We start from the raw sequence: 19,388 nt of genomic DNA on the forward strand, positions 1-19,388 counted from the left end.
GTGGATCGAACATAATAGTGAGTCCAGTCCATAGTGGATCTAACATAGTAGTGAGTGTCCAGTCCATAGTGGATCTAACATAATAGTGAGTCCAGTCCATAGTGGATCTAACATAGTAGTGAGTGTCCAGTCCATAGTGGATCTAACATAGTAGTGAGTGTCCAGTCCATAGTGGATCTAACATAATAGTGAGTCCAGTCCACAGTGGATCTAACATAGTAGTGAGAGTCCAGTCCAGGGGTGCCCATTACGTCGATCGCGAGCTACCAGTCGACCGCGGGGGGTGTGTCAGTCGATCTCCAGCCAGGCTTTTAAAAAAAATACACCTAAAAATTAGTGATCATCAATCTTCACCAAGACGTCACTTAAATGACATTCACGGTACCGAAGGGTCTTGTGAGATGACGCTGGCTGCTGCAAGATCATTATTATTAAAAAGGAAGGCGAGAAACACTTTTTATTTCAACAGACTCTCGCGCCGTACCTTCCGTCAAAACTCTAAAGGCCGACTGCACATTTCCTATCTTCACAATAAAAGCCCTGCTTCATGCTGCCTGCGCTAACTAAATACGGAGTCTCGGAAAACTGGCGTGCACAAGCGATCCCTCAGAAAGCTGGCGTGCACATCACTTGTGCACGCCAGCTTTCCGAGACTCTTATTTTGTCAGCGCAGGCAGCATGAAGCAGGGCTTTTATTGTGAAGATAGGAAATGTGCAGTCGGCCTTTAGAGTTTTGACGGAAGGGACGGCGCGAAAGTCTGTTGAAATAAAAAGTGTTTCTCGCCTTCCTCTCTGTCATTTTTTCATAATAATGAACTGGCAGCAGTTCATTGAATGTCAATCAAGCAAGCTACGGAATTTGCCGCCAATGTTTTTCTTGTAAAGTGTATGGAAGCTGGATGAATTAGATGCCAAAAACCAACCACTTTCATGTGGTATTGTACAGAAAGGACAACTTTTTTTTCTCCTCCATTTGAAAATGTGGGCGTTATCATCATTACTGTCTGATTCCAATCAATGCAAGTCATCAGAATCAGGTAATACACCAATTTATATTCTTGTCTTCGTGAAAGAAATACATCTCTATGTGTTACACATGCTTGTATTATCATTAAACACATTTAACTTGTTTACAAAAATGTCTCTTTCATAAATAAATAAATACAAATGATATATATAAATGAGGTAGATCCCCTCGAGTTGGTCAATTGAAAAGTAGCTCGCCTGGTCCAATCCATAGTGGGGCCAGCAGGAGACCATCCCGAGCGGAGACAGGTCAGCAGCGCAGAGATGTCCCCAACTGATGCACTGGCGAGCGGTCCACCCCGGGTCCCGACTCTGGACAGCTAGCACGTCATCCACGGCCACTGTACCTGTGCCCCCCCCCCCCCCCGGCCCCCCCTACACAAGGGAGAGGGGGGAAAAGCAGAAAAGAAAAGAAACGGCAGATCAACTGGTCTAAAAACGGCTGTCTATTTAAAGGCTAGAGTATACAAATGAGTTTTAAGATGGTACTTAAATGCTTCTACTGAGGTAGCATCTCTAACTGTTACCGGGAGGGCATTCCAGAGTACTGGAGCCCGAATAGAAAACACTCTACAGCCCGCAGACTGTGTGATCTCCTTTGAACGCAGATTTCTTGCCGGGATATATCGTACAATACAACAAATCCGCATCAGCAATTAAAATATATCTTATGTGGTATTGTCAAAATAAAAATTGCAAAAAATATATTAAACATGAAAAAATAAAGATATAAAATATCTGAACTCACATTTCATCCCTGGGACAGCTGAGCTAGCTTAAGGGGTTGGCACGACATGGTCTGAAAAGATGTAGTTTCTCTTTAAATATCCTTCTCTTTAAATATCTGTAAATATAATATTTAAATATCTTTCTTAAAAATGGCCTTGCCAATATATGTGTTATCTTGTCTAATTATAAAAGATGCAGACGAAGCCTGTTGGCTGAGTTTTTAAACTTTACTCCACCGCCTGCTCATCAATAACATCAAGCTGCCGGCATGCTCTTCGTTACTGTGGCATGCTGGGTAATGGAGTTCTTATGTTACCTAGCTCATAACATCACAATATCCATCCATCCATCCATCCATTTTCTACCGCTTATTCCCTTTCGGGGTCGCGGGGGGCACTGGTGCCTATCTCAGCTACAATCGGGCGGAAGGCGGGGAACACCCTGGACAAGTCGCCACCTCATCGCAGGGCCAACACAAATAGACAGACAACATTCACACTCACATTCACACACTAGGGCCAATTTAGTGTTGCCAATCAACCTATCCCCAGGTGCATGTCTTTGGAAATGGGAGGAAGCCGGAGTACCCGGAGGGAACCCACGCATTCACGGGGAGAACATGCAAACTCCACACAGAAAGATCCCGAGCCTGGATTTGAACCCAGGACTGCAGGAACTTCGTATTGTGAGGCAGACGCACTAACCCCTCTGCCGCCGTGAAGCCCAACATCACAATATATATTTTTAGAATAAGTTCCAATGATTTTCACACACACACACACACACACACACACACACACACACACACACACACACACTAGATGTGGTGAAATGTGTCCTCTGCATTTGACCCATCCCCATGTTCACCCCCTGGGAGGTGAGGAGAGCCGTGAGCAGCAGCGTGTGCCGCGCTCGGCAACAATTTGGTGATTTAACCCCCAATTCCAACCCTTAATGCTGAGTGCCAAGCAGGGACGTAATGGGTCCCATTTTTATAGTCTTAGACTCGGCTGGGGTTTGAACTCACAACCTCCCAGTCTCAGGGCGGATACTCTCACCACAAGGCCACTGATCTGCCTTAGGCCAGCTGGAAGACCTTATTGACAACAAGTCATGATCTGTTTGGCTATCGCAACTGTCTTGTCAAGTGTTTGTGTCCGTTCACTTACAGTGCAAGGACGCCCGCATTGGTGATTCTGAAGACCCTGGCAGATTTGGTGCAGCACGGCAACATAAGCTAGATCAGTGGTTCTCAAATGGGGGTACGCGTACCCTTAAGGGTACTTGAAGGTATGCCAAGGGGTACGTGAGATTTTAAAAAAATATTCTAAAAATAGCATCAATTCAAAAATCCTTTGTAAATATTTTTATTGAATAATAGTTCAACTAAATATGAATGTAAATTCATAAACTGTGAAAACAAATGCAACAATGCAATATTCAGTGTCGACAGATAGATTTTTTGTGGACATGTTCCATGAATATTGTTTATGTTTAAAATATTCTTTTTTTGTGAAGAAATGTTTAGCATGAAGTTGATGAATCCAGATGGATCTCTATTACAATCCCCAGAGAGGGCACTTTAAGTTGATGATTACTTCTATGTGTAGAAATCTTTATTTATAATTGAATCACTGGTTTATTTTTCAACAAGTTTTTAGTTATTTTTATATCTTTTTTTTTTTTCAAATAGTTCTAGAAAGACCACTACAAATGAGCAATATTTTGCACTGTAATACAATTTCATAAATCAGAAACTGATGACATAGTGCTGTATTTTACTACTTTATCTCTTTATTTTCAACCAAAAATGCTTTGCTCTGATTAGGGGGTACTTGAATTAAAAAAAATGTTCACAGGGGGTATATTGCAGAAAAAAGGTTGAGAACCACTGAGCTAGATCACGGGTGTCCAACTCTGGCCCGCGGGCCAAATTTGACCCGCTGTGTAATTTCATTTGGCCCTTGAGGCAATATCAAATTAACATTAGAGCTGGCCAGCCGGTATTATACAGCGACAGTGCCGCTGTAACACCTCATTCACCACTAATACTCATACTTGCCATCCTTCCCGATTTTCCCGGGAGACTCCAGAAGTTCAGTGCCCCCTCACTAAAATCTCCTGGGGCAAACATTCTCCCGAATTTGTCCCGATTTTCACCCGAACAACAATATTGGGGGCTTGCCTTAAAGACACTGCTTTTAATGGTCTCTACAACCTGTCGCCCACTCACATAATGTATGCGGCTTGTACACACACGAACGAATGCATTCATACTTGGTCAACAGCCATACAGGTCACACTGAGGGTGGCCGTATAAACAACTTTAACACTGTTACAAATAAGCGCCACACCATGAACCCACACCAAACAAGAATTACAAACACATTTCAGGAGAACATCCACACCGTAACACAACATAAACACAACAGAACAAACACAAAAGAACTCCTTGCAGCACTAACTCTTCCGGGACGCTACAATATACACTCCTCCCCCAGCACCAAACCCTACTTCAAGGCTGAATGTTTAATTCATTCATTATTGTTATTTTATTTTCAAATGTATTATTAGCCTGTGGAAAAAGAAGGTTGCAAATAGAAGAGGCATTCAATTATTTAAATTGTATTTGATATGACATTGACATTTTTCAATTATTATTATTATTATTCTGCGATGAAGTGGCGACTTGTCCAGGGTGTACACCGACTTCCGCCCGATTGTAGCTGAGATAGGCGCCAGCGCCCCCCGCGACCCCAAAAGGGAATAAGCGGTAGATAATGGATGGATGGATGGATTATTATTATTTGAAATTCGATTTTGCACGTCACTATAAAGTTATATAAGCTTTGCTTGTTCAATATTCAATGCCAAACTTGTTTGGGTCCCTATTTAAAGGTTAATTTGTTCAACCTTGGCCCGCGGCTTAATTAAGTTTTAAATTTTGGCCCACTCTGTATTTGAGTTTGACATCCCTGAGCTTGATGAATTCTGATTGGATAAAAACTCTATAACCTAAAAACACCAGCGCTGGAAGGAGCACAGAGAATAAGAATAGTTTAAGATATTTAGGGAAAGTAAATAAAAAATTACTTTTATCTTTTAATTATGATCATGATTTCTGGTTATATTAGGCCAGCAGACTAGGCCTTGCTAACTCTAACACCTGACGGCCTACCTCTGCTGAAAAGTGTAAACTGTACAAAAGGATACCAAAACAAGTGGATTTTATGAAAACCGATCAAATTAATTAACGACAAATCCCGTTTCTGTGTCTTATTTCACTAAAATTATTGACAAATATTGTTTACTGTTTCTGTTTGAATGTATCCACATGTTGCTCAGATTAATGTTAAGTTAAAGGCCTACTGAAACCCACTACTACCGACCACGCAGTCTGATAGTTTATATATCAATGATGAAATATTAACATTGCAACACATGCCAATACCGCCTTTTTAGTTTACTAAATTACAATTTTAAATTTCCCGCTAAGTGTCGTGTTGAAAACGTTGCGGAATGATGACGCGTATGATGACGCCTGCGTTTGACGTCTCGGGTTGTAGCGGACATTATTTTCCAGCCCGATCCAAGCTATAAGTAGTCTGCTTTAATCGCATAATTACACAGTATTCTGGCCATCTGTGTTGCTGAATCTTTTGCAATTTGTTCAAGTAATAATGGAGAAGTCAAAGTAGAAAGATGGAGGTGGGAAGCTTTTAGCCTTTAGCCACACAAACACACGGTGTTTCCTTGTTTAAAATTCCCAAAAGCGAAGCTTTACTATGGATCAGAGCGGTCAAGCGAACATGGATCCCAACCACATGTTAACCGGCAGTTTTCGGTGAGAAAATTGTGGTAATAAGTTTGCTCTTACCGGCAACATCAGCGGAGCTTCCAGCAGCGTGACTTGCCTCAAAGACACTGGGTCAACACACGTACCCGTGGCCACATCTCTCCGACTTTAAAGGTACTATTTAATCTCACTAAAACACTAACACAATAGGCAGATAAGGGATTTTCCAGAATTATCATAGTAAATGTGTGTAATAACATCTGCAATCGCCTTTTTACATTTTTTTTAAAACTTTTTTTCTTCTAGTCCTTCACTCTCACTTTCCTCATCCACGAATATTTCATCCTCACTCAAATTAATGGGGAAATCATCGCTTTCTCGGTCCGAATCGCTCTCGCTGCTGGTGGCCATGATTGTAAACAATGTTCAAATGTGAGGAACTCCACAACCTGTGACGTCACGCGCACATACTTCCAGTACAGGCAAGGCTTTTTTTATCAGCACCAAAAGTTGCAAACTTTATCGTGGATGTTCTCTATTAAATCCTTTCAGCAAAAATATGGCAATATCGCGAAATGATCAAGTATGACACATAGAATGGACCTGCTATCCCCTTTTAAATAAGAACATCTCATTTCAGTAGGCATTTAAAAGTACCAGTGATTGTCACACACACACTAGGTGTGGTGAAATTTGTCCCCTGCTTTTGGGAGGTGAGGAGAGCAGTGAGCAGCAGCGGTGGCCACGCCCACGAATAATTTTTGGTGATTTAATTAATTAATTGATGCTGAGTGACAACCAGGGAGGCAATGGGTCCTATTTTTATAGTCTTTGGTATGAATACAGACGACAAGACAGACCATGAGCCTTGACATCATCTGCCATGGAATGGGCTTCTGGCGCAACTACAGTTTGAATAGAAAATGAAAGGTTAGAGAACTAAATCAAGATAAGACAGATGTTGTGTTTATTTTGTTAGCAATTTGCTAGAGAGCAAAATTCAAATGCATAAAATCCACTGTTGCTAGGCAGCAGGACAAGAGCTGGGGGTGACGCCCAATAAAAAGTGGGCGCGACTTAGTTCCAGTGGCGTGACCAGGTGAGACTTGATGATCTCCACGTTCTTTAGACAGCCCCTGAAGGACGACTTGCTGTACAAACTGTTCTGTTTGGTTCCGTCTAAAAAAAAAAGCATAAAGTTTGACCGCAATTCTTAAGTGCTAACTTTGCTGCGTGATTTTACCTGGATAACCTCCCAAATACACGGGGTTGTTGGTCTCAGCAGAGGTGGATTGTGGGTAAGGGTTCGTGATGGCGTTACTCCGCCCGTCGATGCTCAAACTCAGGGTGTGTTTAGTCTTCTTGGCCAGGAGGTGGTGCCAGCGTCCATCGCACAGAGTGTGGCTGACGGAGCGAACCGTCACTCGACCCGCGCCGTTGTTGACGTTAAAAACCACCTAAATGAAGCATTGAGTATGCATTTTATGAATGGATGGACCATAATATTTCACAACAAATACAATAACTCCACTTTGTTTTCTTATTTCTGCATACAATTGTGTTGTAATACGGGAAAAAATAATTTTATTCCAAATCATTTTATGAGAATTAAGTATTGATTAATATCACAAAAACACACCTAAACATTAAAAGAAAAAACGTTTTTTGTTGTTGTTTTTAGGATTAATGTCGAATATTCAAATCCAGGCTCGGGATCTTTCTGTGTGGAGTTTGCATGTTCTCCCCGTGAATGCGTGGGTTCACTCCGGGTACTCCGGCTTCCTCCCACTTCCAAAGACATGCACCTGGGGATAGGTTGATTGGCAACACTAAATTGGCCCTAGTGTGTGAATGTGAGTGTGAATGTTGTCTGTCTATCTGTGTTGGCCCTGCGATGAGGTGGCGACTTGTCCAGGGTGTACCCTGCCTTCCGCCCGATTGTAGCTGAGATAGGCGCCAGCGCCCCCCGCGACCCCAAAAGGGAATAAGCGGTAGAAATGGATGGATGGATTACAAAATGTTATGATACAGATATGCAGTTTTTAAATAACTAATATTCAAAGAAAAATCGTTTTAAATTTGATTAAAATTAAGTTAAAATATAGATGGAAAAAATATCAAGTATGGGAAACATTTATAATTTAATGAGAAGTACTTTGTTACAGATTAAATGTCAAACTAATGTTTTTGGGAGAATAAAGTTGTAATATTACAACAAAATCCAAATATTATGAAAACTAAGGTTGAATATTACACATACTTGCCAACCTTGAGACCTCCGATTTCGGGAGGTGGGGGCGTGGTTAAGAGGGGAGTATAATTCACCAACTCGAGTATTTCATATATATTTCATATATATATATATATATATGTATAAAATACTTGATTTTCAGAGGATTCTAGCTATATATTATATATATATATATATATATATATATATATATATATATATAGTTTAATTTCAGACGGCACCTATCAAATACACAGTAATAAAAATATAGTTGTTATACTAACTGTACTGTGCTTGCTGGTTACTGAAATAAAAACAACAACACTTACCTTTCACTATTTGAGTAAACTTTGTTCTGCCATTTGCGTACTGGCGAGAGTCACTTGCCGTCAGGTGCGCAACACCACATAAATCGTTGGCCAATCAAAAAGCAACCCCATAACACTATAGCAGACATTCACCAGGAGATGATGACAGACAACATAGATCACTCTATTACAGACGGCGTCGCCATGGCTGTAACTTCCTCGTTCTTCTGCTTCGTCTCCTTGTGTGTGCAGTCTTTTATTAAAATCCGTAGATGTTGTAACGTGATTGGGCAGGCAAGCTGTTTATATAGTGGGAAAGCGGGCGTGAAAACAGGCTGTCCCCACTCAGGTCCGCATGGGGCTCAAGGGGGCGTGGCCTCCAGCTCCGCTGAATTTCGGGAGATTTTCGGGAGAAAATTTCTTCCGGGAGGTTTTCGGGAGAGGCGCTGAATTTCGGGAGTCTCCCGGAAAATCCGAGATGGTTGGCAAGTATGATATTACAAGAAAAATGTAAGACGAAGCTGTAAATTTAAAAGAATCCTAAGATTCTAGAAAAAGGATATTAATGTGAGAAAAATGTAATTTAACTAGAGTTACGTTCTAATATTAAAAGAAAAAAGTCTAAATATTATTTGAAAAATCTATAATTTACTGAGGATTTTAATATTCTAAAAAAGTGTAATTATGAAAATAAACAATCATTTCTATTTTATTTTATGCAAATATTACAAGAAAATGTAAAAATACAATGAGGAAAATCCATCCATTATCTACCGCTTATTCCCTTTGGGGTCGCGGGGGGTGCTGGTGCCTATCTCAGCTACAATCGGGCGGAAGGTGGGGTACACCCTGGACAAGTTGCCACCTTATCGCAGGGCCAACACAAATAGACCACATTCACACTCACATTCACACACTCTGGCCAATTTAGTGTTGCCAATCAACCTATCCCCAGGTGCATGTCTTTGGAGGTGGGAGGAAGGCGCAGTACCCGGAGGGAACCCACGCAATCACGGGGAGCACATGCAAACTACACACAGAAAGATCCCGATCACGGGCTTGAACTCAGGACTATTCAGGACCTTCGTATTGTGAGGCAGACGCACTAACCCCTGTTCCTACCGTGCTGCACGATGAGAAAAATGTGTACTTTTATTAACAAAAAAATGTAGATATGAAAAAAAAAAATTACATTTTAAGAGAACTAGCCTGTTCCAAAAAAAATCTGTCATTTTATGAGGGGAAAAAAGGTAATGATTTTATGGGAATCAAACTAATATTCCAAGAAAAAGGTTTGAATTGAATATTGCTTTATGAGAATAAGATTTAATATTACAAGAAAAAGGTCTAAATAGAATATTAATTTACGAGGATAAAATTGTAATCGTACAAGAAAAAAGTTCAAATACTATGAGAAAGATCTGTCACTTTATAAGGAAATACAATATAATTTCATGGAACTTAAGTTCTAATATTACAAGAAAAGCTCTAAATAGTGTCTACTAGTGTCTACTACTCCTTTATAATAATTCAGTTCTGATGTTACAAGAAAAAGGTCTACATATAATATACATTTTATGGGAATTAAGCTGCGATGAGGTGGCGACTTGTCCAGGGTCAACATCAAATTGGCCCTGGTGTGAATGTGAGTACCCCGCCTTCTGCCCGATTGTAGCTGAGATAGGCACCAGCGCCCCCTGCGACCCCAAAGGGAATAACCGGTAGAAAATGGATGGATGGATGGATGGATGGATGGATGGATGGGAATTAAGTTATGATATTCCAAGAAAAAAGTAGAATTTGGACTTTAATAATCCACAAGGGAAATTGTAGCTCAGTTACAAAGGATGGAAAGGATAATACACATGAGGGCACAAAAAGAGGGCGAAAACAATGTAAACGATGTAAGTTCACTCACCTGTCCTTTAATCATCTCTAGTCCAATGGCATCCACCTTTGCACTGCTAATACCAAGCAAAACGCCCTCTGATTGGCTGGTTCGAAAGTCCATCGACACAGACACATCAGAGCCCACCTTGTATCCGTCCCGCACTGCACAAACACGTTATTTGGATATGATTGGCTCCTTGTTGTCACGTGGTTCACAGAGTCGCTACTCACCGAGTGCGGCGTATCCACTGCCGTTAAAGTAACTTCCTGTCTCCTCATTTCTGAAACAGTAAGTGACCTCATGCTGCGAAGCTGGTCGTGAGAGCTCCAGCACGGCGCCGTTTAGACTGACGGAGTGGAGGCAGCCTGGGAGACTGGTGGTCACCTGTGATTGGCCCGTTAGCTCAAATGAGATCGATCAAGTGGATATTCTTCTTGAACGTGTGCGTCTTACGTTTATCCTTCTGGTGTTGTGCATGTGTGGCAATCCACCGAGGTAAAGTCTGTTGTTGACGTCCAGCTGGTTCCCTTTAACCGTCGCCAAGTCCGGCTTGGAAGCGTCCACAGACACGGAGACGAGACGCCGACTGACGTTGGCGCTGACCTAGCGCAGACATGACATGTTTAGTTAGACGCTTTATTTTGCCGACGTGCGCCTTTGGACTCACTGTGTGCCATTTCCCGTCATTGATGGCCACAGAGGAAACGGCGGAGGCGGCACCCTTTCCCAGGTCAGCTGACATCAGCAGCCGCCCTGCCGCCAACCTCAAGATGGCGAAGTCCATCTGGTTGGCGTCGGAGAGGAGCATCAGCATACCGTCCTGAGCTCGGGTTCTCACCGACAAATGTATGGACATGCTGGGGAGAGTGAAAAATGGTGAGTGAAGCCCTGCCCACTTGTAACGGAAAACACAGACCCAGAAGTGACTCACCTTTTGCGCACAGTGATCGGGTTGATGATGAAAGTCATGTGACTATGTCGTGAGGAGCCGAACCGAGCGGCGGCGGGTAGGAAGCTCTGCTCGGCTTCTGGCGTGCACTAAAACACACGTGGTACATCTTGATAAAAATATTATTTCTGAAAATGACCACGCTTCGAATCATTGATTACCATTGGTGCTCCAGGCGGCAGGGCACTCAGGTGGGTGGGTGGGGCTGCAGACAGATGGGAAGGGTCAAGAGTGGGTTCTACATCCTGGTCATCCGGAAGCACCGCCCCTCTAACTCTCTCCTCTAATAGGCAGCTGTCAAGCTCCGCCCCCTCATACCTCACAGCAGCTGAAAGGTCGACGAGCCTATCAAATGACAGCATGTGACTAGAATATTATAACCAGAAAGTGAGGATTTAGCGACAAAAACATATTTTGATCAAAATATTACAAGAATAGTCCTTAATTTGTCGGAAAACATCTTAAATGTTATGAGAAAAAATTGTCATTTTATGGTGATTAACTTTCAGTGTTAAATGATTTTAAACGTTTTTTATTAGCATCATGTCATACCAAAGGAGTTATAATATGACAAGAAAAACATTTTAGTTTTGGAATTGAGTTGTAATATAGGAATATGGTTCCAAATATTAGGAGAAAAAACATTTAAATGTATAAAAGTTAATTTAAGGTACAATAATTTGATAGCTAGATAGATAGATGGATAGATAGATAAAACTTTATTAATCAAAATATTATGACAAAGTCAGAAATGTGTAAAAACAAGTCAAAATGTATGAGAAAAAATGGTATTTTCAGGAAAATTTACTTGTAATATTACAAAAAATTTAAATGATGTTGAAAAAATGTCAGTTTGGCAAGAAAACCTTTCTAATTGAATAAAACGTAGTTGTAATATGAGAAAAAAGTTTAAATATTATGAGAAAACAATGTGAATGTATGACAACTGAGTTTAAGTTGTAATACCCAAAGAAAAAAATCTAAATAAAAAGTGAAAAAATCGTATTTTATGAAAACTCCGTTCTAACATAAGGAGGAAAATCCACATATGAGATTTTTTAAAATGAAGATGTATTATTGTGAGAAAAAATAAATAATCATTAAGTCTAAAGATAAAAAAAAATACAATTGCATAAGGATTACGTATGTTAAAGTTATAACATTGTGAGTGAAAATGTATAATTATGTGACAAAATAATACTTTGAGGAGTAAAAGAAAACATTATGAGGAATGAATTAAGTTACTAGACAAAAGTCATAACCTTACAACTTTCTTTCTTACTGTTTTGAGGCTATTAAGTCAAAGTTAAAGTACCAATTATAGTCACACACACACTAGGTGTGGCAAAATTATTCTCTGCATTTGACCCATCACCCTTGATCACACCCTGGGAAGGGAGGAGAGCAGTGAGCACCAGCTGTGGCCGCGCTCGGGGACTATTTTTGGTGATTTAACCCCCAATTCCAACCCTTGATGCTGATTACCAAGCAGGGAGGTAATGGGTCCCATTTTTATAGTCTGTGGTATGACTCGGCCGGGGTTTGAATTATTCAATATAATGAAAATAAATAAATGTGTGCGTTAGACTGACCGTCCGCCAAGCACCAAGTGTTGGATGCATCCTCTGAACAACTTGGACATGCTCTTTAATTTGTTTGGAGAGAGAGACGTCACCCCTGAAGGGAGCCCGCCAATGAAAAAGGACGCCGTGGAAAGACGGGACAGTCCGCCCGGCAACAGTGAGACCGACTTGGCGTTCCCCTCGTCCACCTGGATTGAAATTGACCTGAGGGACAGACAGGTGTGAGACGAACGAGGCATGTGGGACAGTTCCTTGGTTGTCCTGCTAACACCTACTTCCTGTTGACGTTAATGATGACAGAGTGTTTTGTTCCATCGGCGAAGGTTCTGCCCTCTGGTGCGACGACCGCCACACGCCGACTGGCCCCGCCTAGCTCCCCTAGCTCCGCCTCCAGAGAGCCAGAAAGTAGGTGGATGGACAGGAAGTGCTGTCAACACACACACGCACACACAGTGTTTTAAGAACTGATTCCAGCTCCGTGCATCACCTGGTGGCGTCTCACCTGTCGCTGGGCGGGGTTATCAGTGAGAGCGGCTAGAAGGACTCCTGATTGGTTATTGGATCTGAAAGAGAGGAGAATCTCCGCCTCCTGGCCAAGTGAGCGAGGAGCGATCTGGACGAAGCCACCGTTTAAAATGGAGACACTCCGCACCGCCTAACAACATCAGAATGTCAGGTGTGCACAATTCACCTTGCAATTAGGTAATGTGTGTGTGTGTGTGTGTGTGTGTGTGTGTGTGTGTGTGTACCTCAACGACACATCCTTTCCTCACTCCATATGCATCCCGCAGCAGGTCAAAGTTCAACCGCGCAATCTCCACGTTCTTGATGCAGCCAACGTACGACCTGGAGACGACTTGTCGCCTAGCAACCAGAAGAACTATGAAGTCACGCGCAAGTGTGATGTCACATCCTCCTCAGTAGCTGTATCGCCGATTCTAACCTGATTGGTCGGGAAGCAGGAAGTCCTCCGATGTAGATGGGGTCGAGGTCAGAGCGGTTGAGATCGGAGGCTGTGCCGGGTGACTCCGCCTCCAACACTTCTTTCTCCGATGATTGGTCGGCCGCCATGATGGACAGGTAACCTTTGCGTCGGTTCCTTTGTAGCGTAACTTTGTGCCAAACGCCCGTATTGTACTTCTTGCTGGAGGTCAGGACCAGTGCGCCAGACCCTAGGTCAAAGGTCAGACGGACAGAGCCCTCCACCAGCTCGATGGAGAGGAAGTCCCTCTGCAGGGGAGTTCCAATAAGGTAATGATGTCACTGAGTAGCACGCGCCGGCATTATTTTTTGCTTACAGTGTTGTTGGATGCCAGGTACAGCAGTAATCCGCCTGGCGACAGCGTTTTAAACAATAAAACAATGGAGGTGGATGTGGCTCGTAGAGACTTTTGGACCAGTGAAAATCCAGAACCATCAAAGTGGAAGGACGTCTCCTCTGCCTGTGGACTGAAGGACAGATTTGTATTTAACCAAGATTGTAGTCTAGGAGTGATACAAGTGTGTGTGTGTGTGTGTGTGTGTGTGTGAGTGTGCTAACCTGCTGAAGCAGCCTCCACATTGTCCTTGTCGGCTGTTGTAGTTCCACAATCCGATGTTTTTCTCATTGAGCGACGCTTCACCCAAACAACCTTGAAATGTGGACGACTGCAACGCTGCCGGCCTCTGATGTCGCGCAAGCACACACGCCGGCACACAAACACACACACACACACACACACACACACACACACACACACACACACACACACACACACAGGTTATCATTTGGAATGGGGACGAAGATTTTGATCATCACTTGTGGGGACCCCCTTTCTACAGGTTGTGGAGGCATAAAAAAAAAGAGGTAAAATGGCCACTGCCCAGTTATCTCATACACTTCTTTAAATCTCTGGATTGATAAAGTAATGTGCTCATCATTCTTACCTGGGATCTTGGGGAAAAAGACTTAATATGGTTCATGCGGACCAAATTTAAATAATTTTGCATAATTCACACAAATTTGTATGTGACTACTGGGGACCATTTAAAAAAAAAAAAAATATGACAATCCTCAGAATACAGCACTACAGCTGTCCTCTTATAGGAAGTCTCACCACTTAAATGTTAAAGCAAATCCAGCATCTTCTATGTCATTATTGAAAACTGCTATTTAGCAGTAATGAAGTTGTCTGCAACTCCAACTACCATTAATAGAAGGACGGAAAATTCTGAATGTGAATCATACTTTAAGGTAATAATGTAAAAATTTAATACGAATCTCTTAGGCAGCACCTGGAGATAGGTTGATTGGCAACACTAAATTGGCCCTGGTGTGAATGTGAGTACCCCGCCATCCGCCCGATTGTAGCTGACATAGGCACCAGCGCCCCCCGCGACCCCAAAGGGAATAAGCGGTAGAAAATGGATGGATGGATGGATCTTCAGAATGGATCTGACTATCATTTAAAAAGGTTTCCCTTTAGGGTACCTGTTTTTTTGTCCCCATACCGTCAGAGGTCCCCTAAAGGTGACTGTGTAAACAGAGCGATGTCCCCATTAAGTAAGCATTACCAGAACACACACACACTCACACCCACGCACACATACACACACACTTTGTGTAAGCTTCTACTCATGAACCGCTTCATACCAAAGGGTGAATCTTTGTCCACACATGCTCTCCTAGTGTTGCCAGTACTATTATTTCTATGACAAATTCACCACATGGTGGCGTTGTTTTTACACCCTTAAGTGGGATTGACTTGAAATGTATCACACACACACACACACAAACTTTACCTTTAGAGTGAATCACCACAAAATATGTGAATATGTGTGAAACATTCAAACAAGATTGGCTAAGGAGAGCGTCTTCAAAAGAAAAGGGTCGAGCTGTGGCCATGGACACGTTAAATCGGGGCACTGGGGTGACAACAACGGAAGTGAACCGTGTCTTAAAGACATGCCCACAGTGGCGCTGACAATGCGAGAGTGGACACTTGATTTCGAACGTGATCCAAGCTGGCTAATGCATTGCACCACTGGTTATTATTTCGGTTTTTGAATGTATTGCTTTTTCAGGTGATTATTTACAACCCTAAGTCCAAACCCAACTCTAACCATAACCAACCCGTCTACCTTATTATTTTACTACCCCAACCCTAATTTAAAGGCCTACTGAAACCCATTACTACCGACCACGCAGTCTGATAGTTTAGAGTATATATCAATGATGAAATCTTAACATTGCAACACATGCCAATACGGCCGGTTTAGTTTACTAAATTACAATTTTAAATTTCCAGCGGAGTTTCCTGTTGAAAACGTCGCAGAATGATGACATCTATGATGTTTGTGACGTTATTGGTTGGAGGGGACATTTTAGCCCAGCACCACTTACGGCTAAAAGTCGTCTCTTTTCATTGCACAATTACACAGTATTTTGAACATCTGTGTTGCTGAATCTTTTGCAATTTGTTCAATTAATAATGGAGACGTCAAATAAAAAAAGCGGTGGATTGCAGCTGCCTTTAGCAACCGAAACCCAGCCGGTGTTTCTTTGTTTGTTGTCAAGCTTTAACACAGAGCGGTCAAGCGAACATGTTTCTCTACGTCAACCAGCAAGTTTTTGGATGGGAAAATTGTGATATTAAGTCGGCTCTTACCGGAGACTTGAGTGGATTACGCGACCTCACCCTGCAGCTCAAAAAGGCAGCTGTGATCTTGGCTCCTCGGCTTCTCTCAGAGACACTAGCGTTCACCGCAGCCATTCGACTTTCAGGTTTGACTTTATAATCTCACCAAAATACTATTAACACAATAAGCTGATAAGGGATTTCCTAGAATTATCCTAGTAAATGTGTCTAATTACATCTGAAACGCTCCCACTGCCGCCGCCTGGAGCCGTCGCCTTTTTTTTATTTTTTATTTTTTTTAGTGCGTTACTCTAACTTTCCTCATCCACAAATCTTTCATCCTCGCTCAAATTAATGGGGAAATGGTCGCTTTCTCGGTCTGAATTGCTCCTACTGCTGGTGGCTCACATTATAAACAATGTGAGGACGCGCACATCGTCTGCTACTTCCGGTACAGGCAAGGCTTTTTTATTAGCGAGCAAAAGTTGCGAACTTTATCGTCGATGTTCTTTACTAAATCCTTTCAGCAAAAATATGGCAATATCGCGAAATGATCAAGTATGACACATAGAATGAACCTGCTATCCCCGTTTAAATGACAAAATCTCATTTCAGTAGGCCTTTAAACCTAACCAAAACCCAAACCTAACCTAAATCTAAGTTTTTCCAGCATCAGTTGCATTTAAAACACGCTTCACTTTCGCTGTCGTCATCCCTGTGGGCACATCTTTAAGTGTGTGCAACTTAGAGTGGGCACGAATTAAAATTAAAGTGGTTGAGTGTCTGCAGCCGCAGCTAGATGTACTTGCTTCTGAGTGCCCAAAAGTCATTGACCATTTTGAGCACAACCCATGGGGGGGTGGGAGGATTAATGCCACATACGGTCTGCTGTGTGTTACCTGAGTGTCATCTGACAGTCCTCCAATGTGGATCACCGTGCTGTTGTCAATTTCTAGAACTCGGGAGGGTCCGGGTGATGTCGCTGTGACCGCTTGTGACGGCGGCGGCGTTTCAAGCTGATGGACCAAGAGGAATCCTCGTGCACCAATCCTACAAAGCGATGCGATCAATAACCCCGTCCACTGGCGATCATATTGCTTATAATATTACCGCGTGGCGTTGATTCTTGTCCACTTGTAGTTGGTGATGTCCAGTCCTGGATAATCCAACCTGGTGCTGCCTGATCCGACATCCCAGACTAGAGAAACTTTCCCATCATGCATCTCCACCGCAAGGAAGTCCACCTGGATACAACCAACAAGCGTGAATACGAACAGAGTATGTGTGTGTTTACCGAACGAGTGTGTGTACCCTTGTCTTGCTGCCCAGGTAAAAGAGCAGATTGTTGGGACTCTTCGTCTTTAAAGTCAAAGTTAGGGTGTTGAAGTTGCTCGACTGGATTTCAGGTTGGTAGGATCGGACGCAGTCTCCGTGTGCCTGCACCGCCACCTTAATCTAATGACATCACAGCATCGTGACTAACAGAAATGCATACATACAAACATACATACAGTGGGGCAAAAAAGTATTTAGTCAGCCACCGATTGTGCAAGTTCTCCCACTTAAAATGATGACAGAGGTCTATAATTTTCATCATAGGTACACTTCAACTTTGAGAGACGGAATGTGCAAAAAAAAATCCATGAATTCCCATTGTAAGAATTTTAAAGAATTTATTTGTAAATTATGGTGGAAAATAAGTATTTGGTCAACCATTCAAAGAGAATGTCATGTGGTCTGATGAAACCAAAATATAACTTTTTGGTATAAACTTAACTTGTCGTGTTTGGAGGAAGAAGAATACTGAGTTGCATCCCAAGAACACCATACCTATTGTGAAGCATGGGGGTGAAAACATCATGCTTTGGGGCTGTTTTTCTGTTAAGGGGACAGGACGATTGATCCCTGTTAAGGAAAGAATGAATGGGGCCATGTATCGTGAGATTTTGAGCCAAAACCTCCTTCCATCAGTGAGAGCTTTGAATGGTTAACCAAATACTTATTTTCCACCATGATTTACAAATAAATTCTTTAAAATTCCTACAATGTGAATTCCTGGATTTTTTTTTTTCACATTCGGTCTCTCACAGTTGAAGTGTACCTATGATGAAAATTACAGACCTGTGTCATCATTTTAAGTGGGAGAACTTGCACAATCGGTGGCTGACTAAATACTTTTTTGCCCCACTGCATAACTGATAGGTGTACATTAGTCACTTTTGCGGAATGACGTACCGATGCTGCTTGCCTCCTGGCCTGATCGATGAGCTCTCTAATGTCAGACAAGTTCCTGCTCAGGGTTTCTCCCAGCATGCTCAGGGGCTTTATCCTGTCACTCAAATGCTGCGTGCGATGTTCTGCCTCCTCCAGTTTCTGCTGCACCTTGTAGGCTAAACCAGGAGAGTAAGAAAACAGGATCGCACGTCTCCATGGTCTCACTGTCAACTAACCTGCGTCGTGCGTGTGCGCCATCAGCTGCTTTGTCTCCGTCACGCTCGTGTTGATTTTCTCCACCACAGAAGAAGAATCCTGCAGCTTCAGTCTGAGGGCATGCAAGCGCTGCAGTGCCTCCTGCAGGCTGGAACTAGCAAATTCGGCCTGCAATCGCGCTTCCTGCACCTGCAACGATACTGAGCACAGACGTCGGGTCAGTATTCAGAGTCAGCGCGTCAAAGTCGAAACAGGTCTCACCGTTTGAGAGGCTCTGCAGCTCCCTGATTGGCTGGTGGAGGAGGACGCTCTTGTTATGGAGAAGGTCACTCAGTGTCTGCTGTCTCATGATTGCCACAGAGACCTTCAGCTTTAAATCTGTGAGGCAGCTTGTTTTTAAGTTGGACATTTACGCAAGAAAACATTTTGTCAGACGTACCTTCAGATGTCTTGTTGATCATGTGACTCTCCTCGAGCACAACGGAGGCATTGCTCAGCCTGGCATTGCCCTCTAAGGACAGCGGCTGCTCTGATTGGCTGGTCTAAAACACACAAGGAAACTAATTTGCCTTGATATACTAAAGCACATTCAATCGATTACAACTGGACTCTTCAGTTTGTCTTAGAAGATGTTTCACCTCTCATCCAAGTAGGCTTCATCGGTTCATGCTCATAGACTTAAAATTGGTCAGATCTCGTCTTACATATATACAGATAGATTGGTCAGATCTAGTCGGAGAATTAGATCAGTCAGATCGAATCTTATATTTATAGACATAGATTGGTCTGACCCAGTCATAGACTTAGATTGGACAGATCTAGTCTGAGA

The 19,388-nt window shown here is 42.6% G+C and overlaps 1 protein-coding gene across 1 annotated transcript in view; it reads right to left on the reverse strand.

Moving 5' to 3' along the window:
- Positions 1-6,495: 6,495 nt before the first annotated feature.
- The window catches only part of lama1 (laminin, alpha 1), a 60,393-nt gene continuing 47,500 nt past the window's right edge, over positions 6,496-19,388 (reverse strand). The window contains exons 44-65 of the mRNA XM_061922498.1: positions 18,999-19,101; positions 18,821-18,937; positions 18,580-18,759; positions 18,365-18,519; positions 17,441-17,584; positions 17,240-17,373; positions 17,029-17,179; positions 14,053-14,177; positions 13,811-13,961; positions 13,456-13,742; positions 13,262-13,376; positions 13,015-13,167; positions 12,788-12,939; positions 12,522-12,716; positions 11,091-11,274; positions 10,912-11,018; positions 10,648-10,837; positions 10,434-10,583; positions 10,211-10,364; positions 10,008-10,141; positions 6,795-7,008; positions 6,496-6,730 (exon numbers count right to left, since the gene is read on the reverse strand). Coding sequence (XP_061778482.1) covers positions 6,576-6,730; positions 6,795-7,008; positions 10,008-10,141; positions 10,211-10,364; positions 10,434-10,583; positions 10,648-10,837; positions 10,912-11,018; positions 11,091-11,274; positions 12,522-12,716; positions 12,788-12,939; positions 13,015-13,167; positions 13,262-13,376; positions 13,456-13,742; positions 13,811-13,961; positions 14,053-14,177; positions 17,029-17,179; positions 17,240-17,373; positions 17,441-17,584; positions 18,365-18,519; positions 18,580-18,759; positions 18,821-18,937; positions 18,999-19,101 — 3,450 coding nt within the window. The 3' untranslated portion in view covers positions 6,496-6,575. The remainder of the gene's footprint in view (positions 6,731-6,794; positions 7,009-10,007; positions 10,142-10,210; positions 10,365-10,433; positions 10,584-10,647; positions 10,838-10,911; positions 11,019-11,090; positions 11,275-12,521; positions 12,717-12,787; positions 12,940-13,014; positions 13,168-13,261; positions 13,377-13,455; positions 13,743-13,810; positions 13,962-14,052; positions 14,178-17,028; positions 17,180-17,239; positions 17,374-17,440; positions 17,585-18,364; positions 18,520-18,579; positions 18,760-18,820; positions 18,938-18,998; positions 19,102-19,388) is intronic.

Source organism: Nerophis ophidion, linkage group LG15 (genome assembly GCF_033978795.1).
Source record: "Nerophis ophidion isolate RoL-2023_Sa linkage group LG15, RoL_Noph_v1.0, whole genome shotgun sequence".
Taxonomy (NCBI): domain Eukaryota; kingdom Metazoa; phylum Chordata; class Actinopteri; order Syngnathiformes; family Syngnathidae; genus Nerophis; species Nerophis ophidion.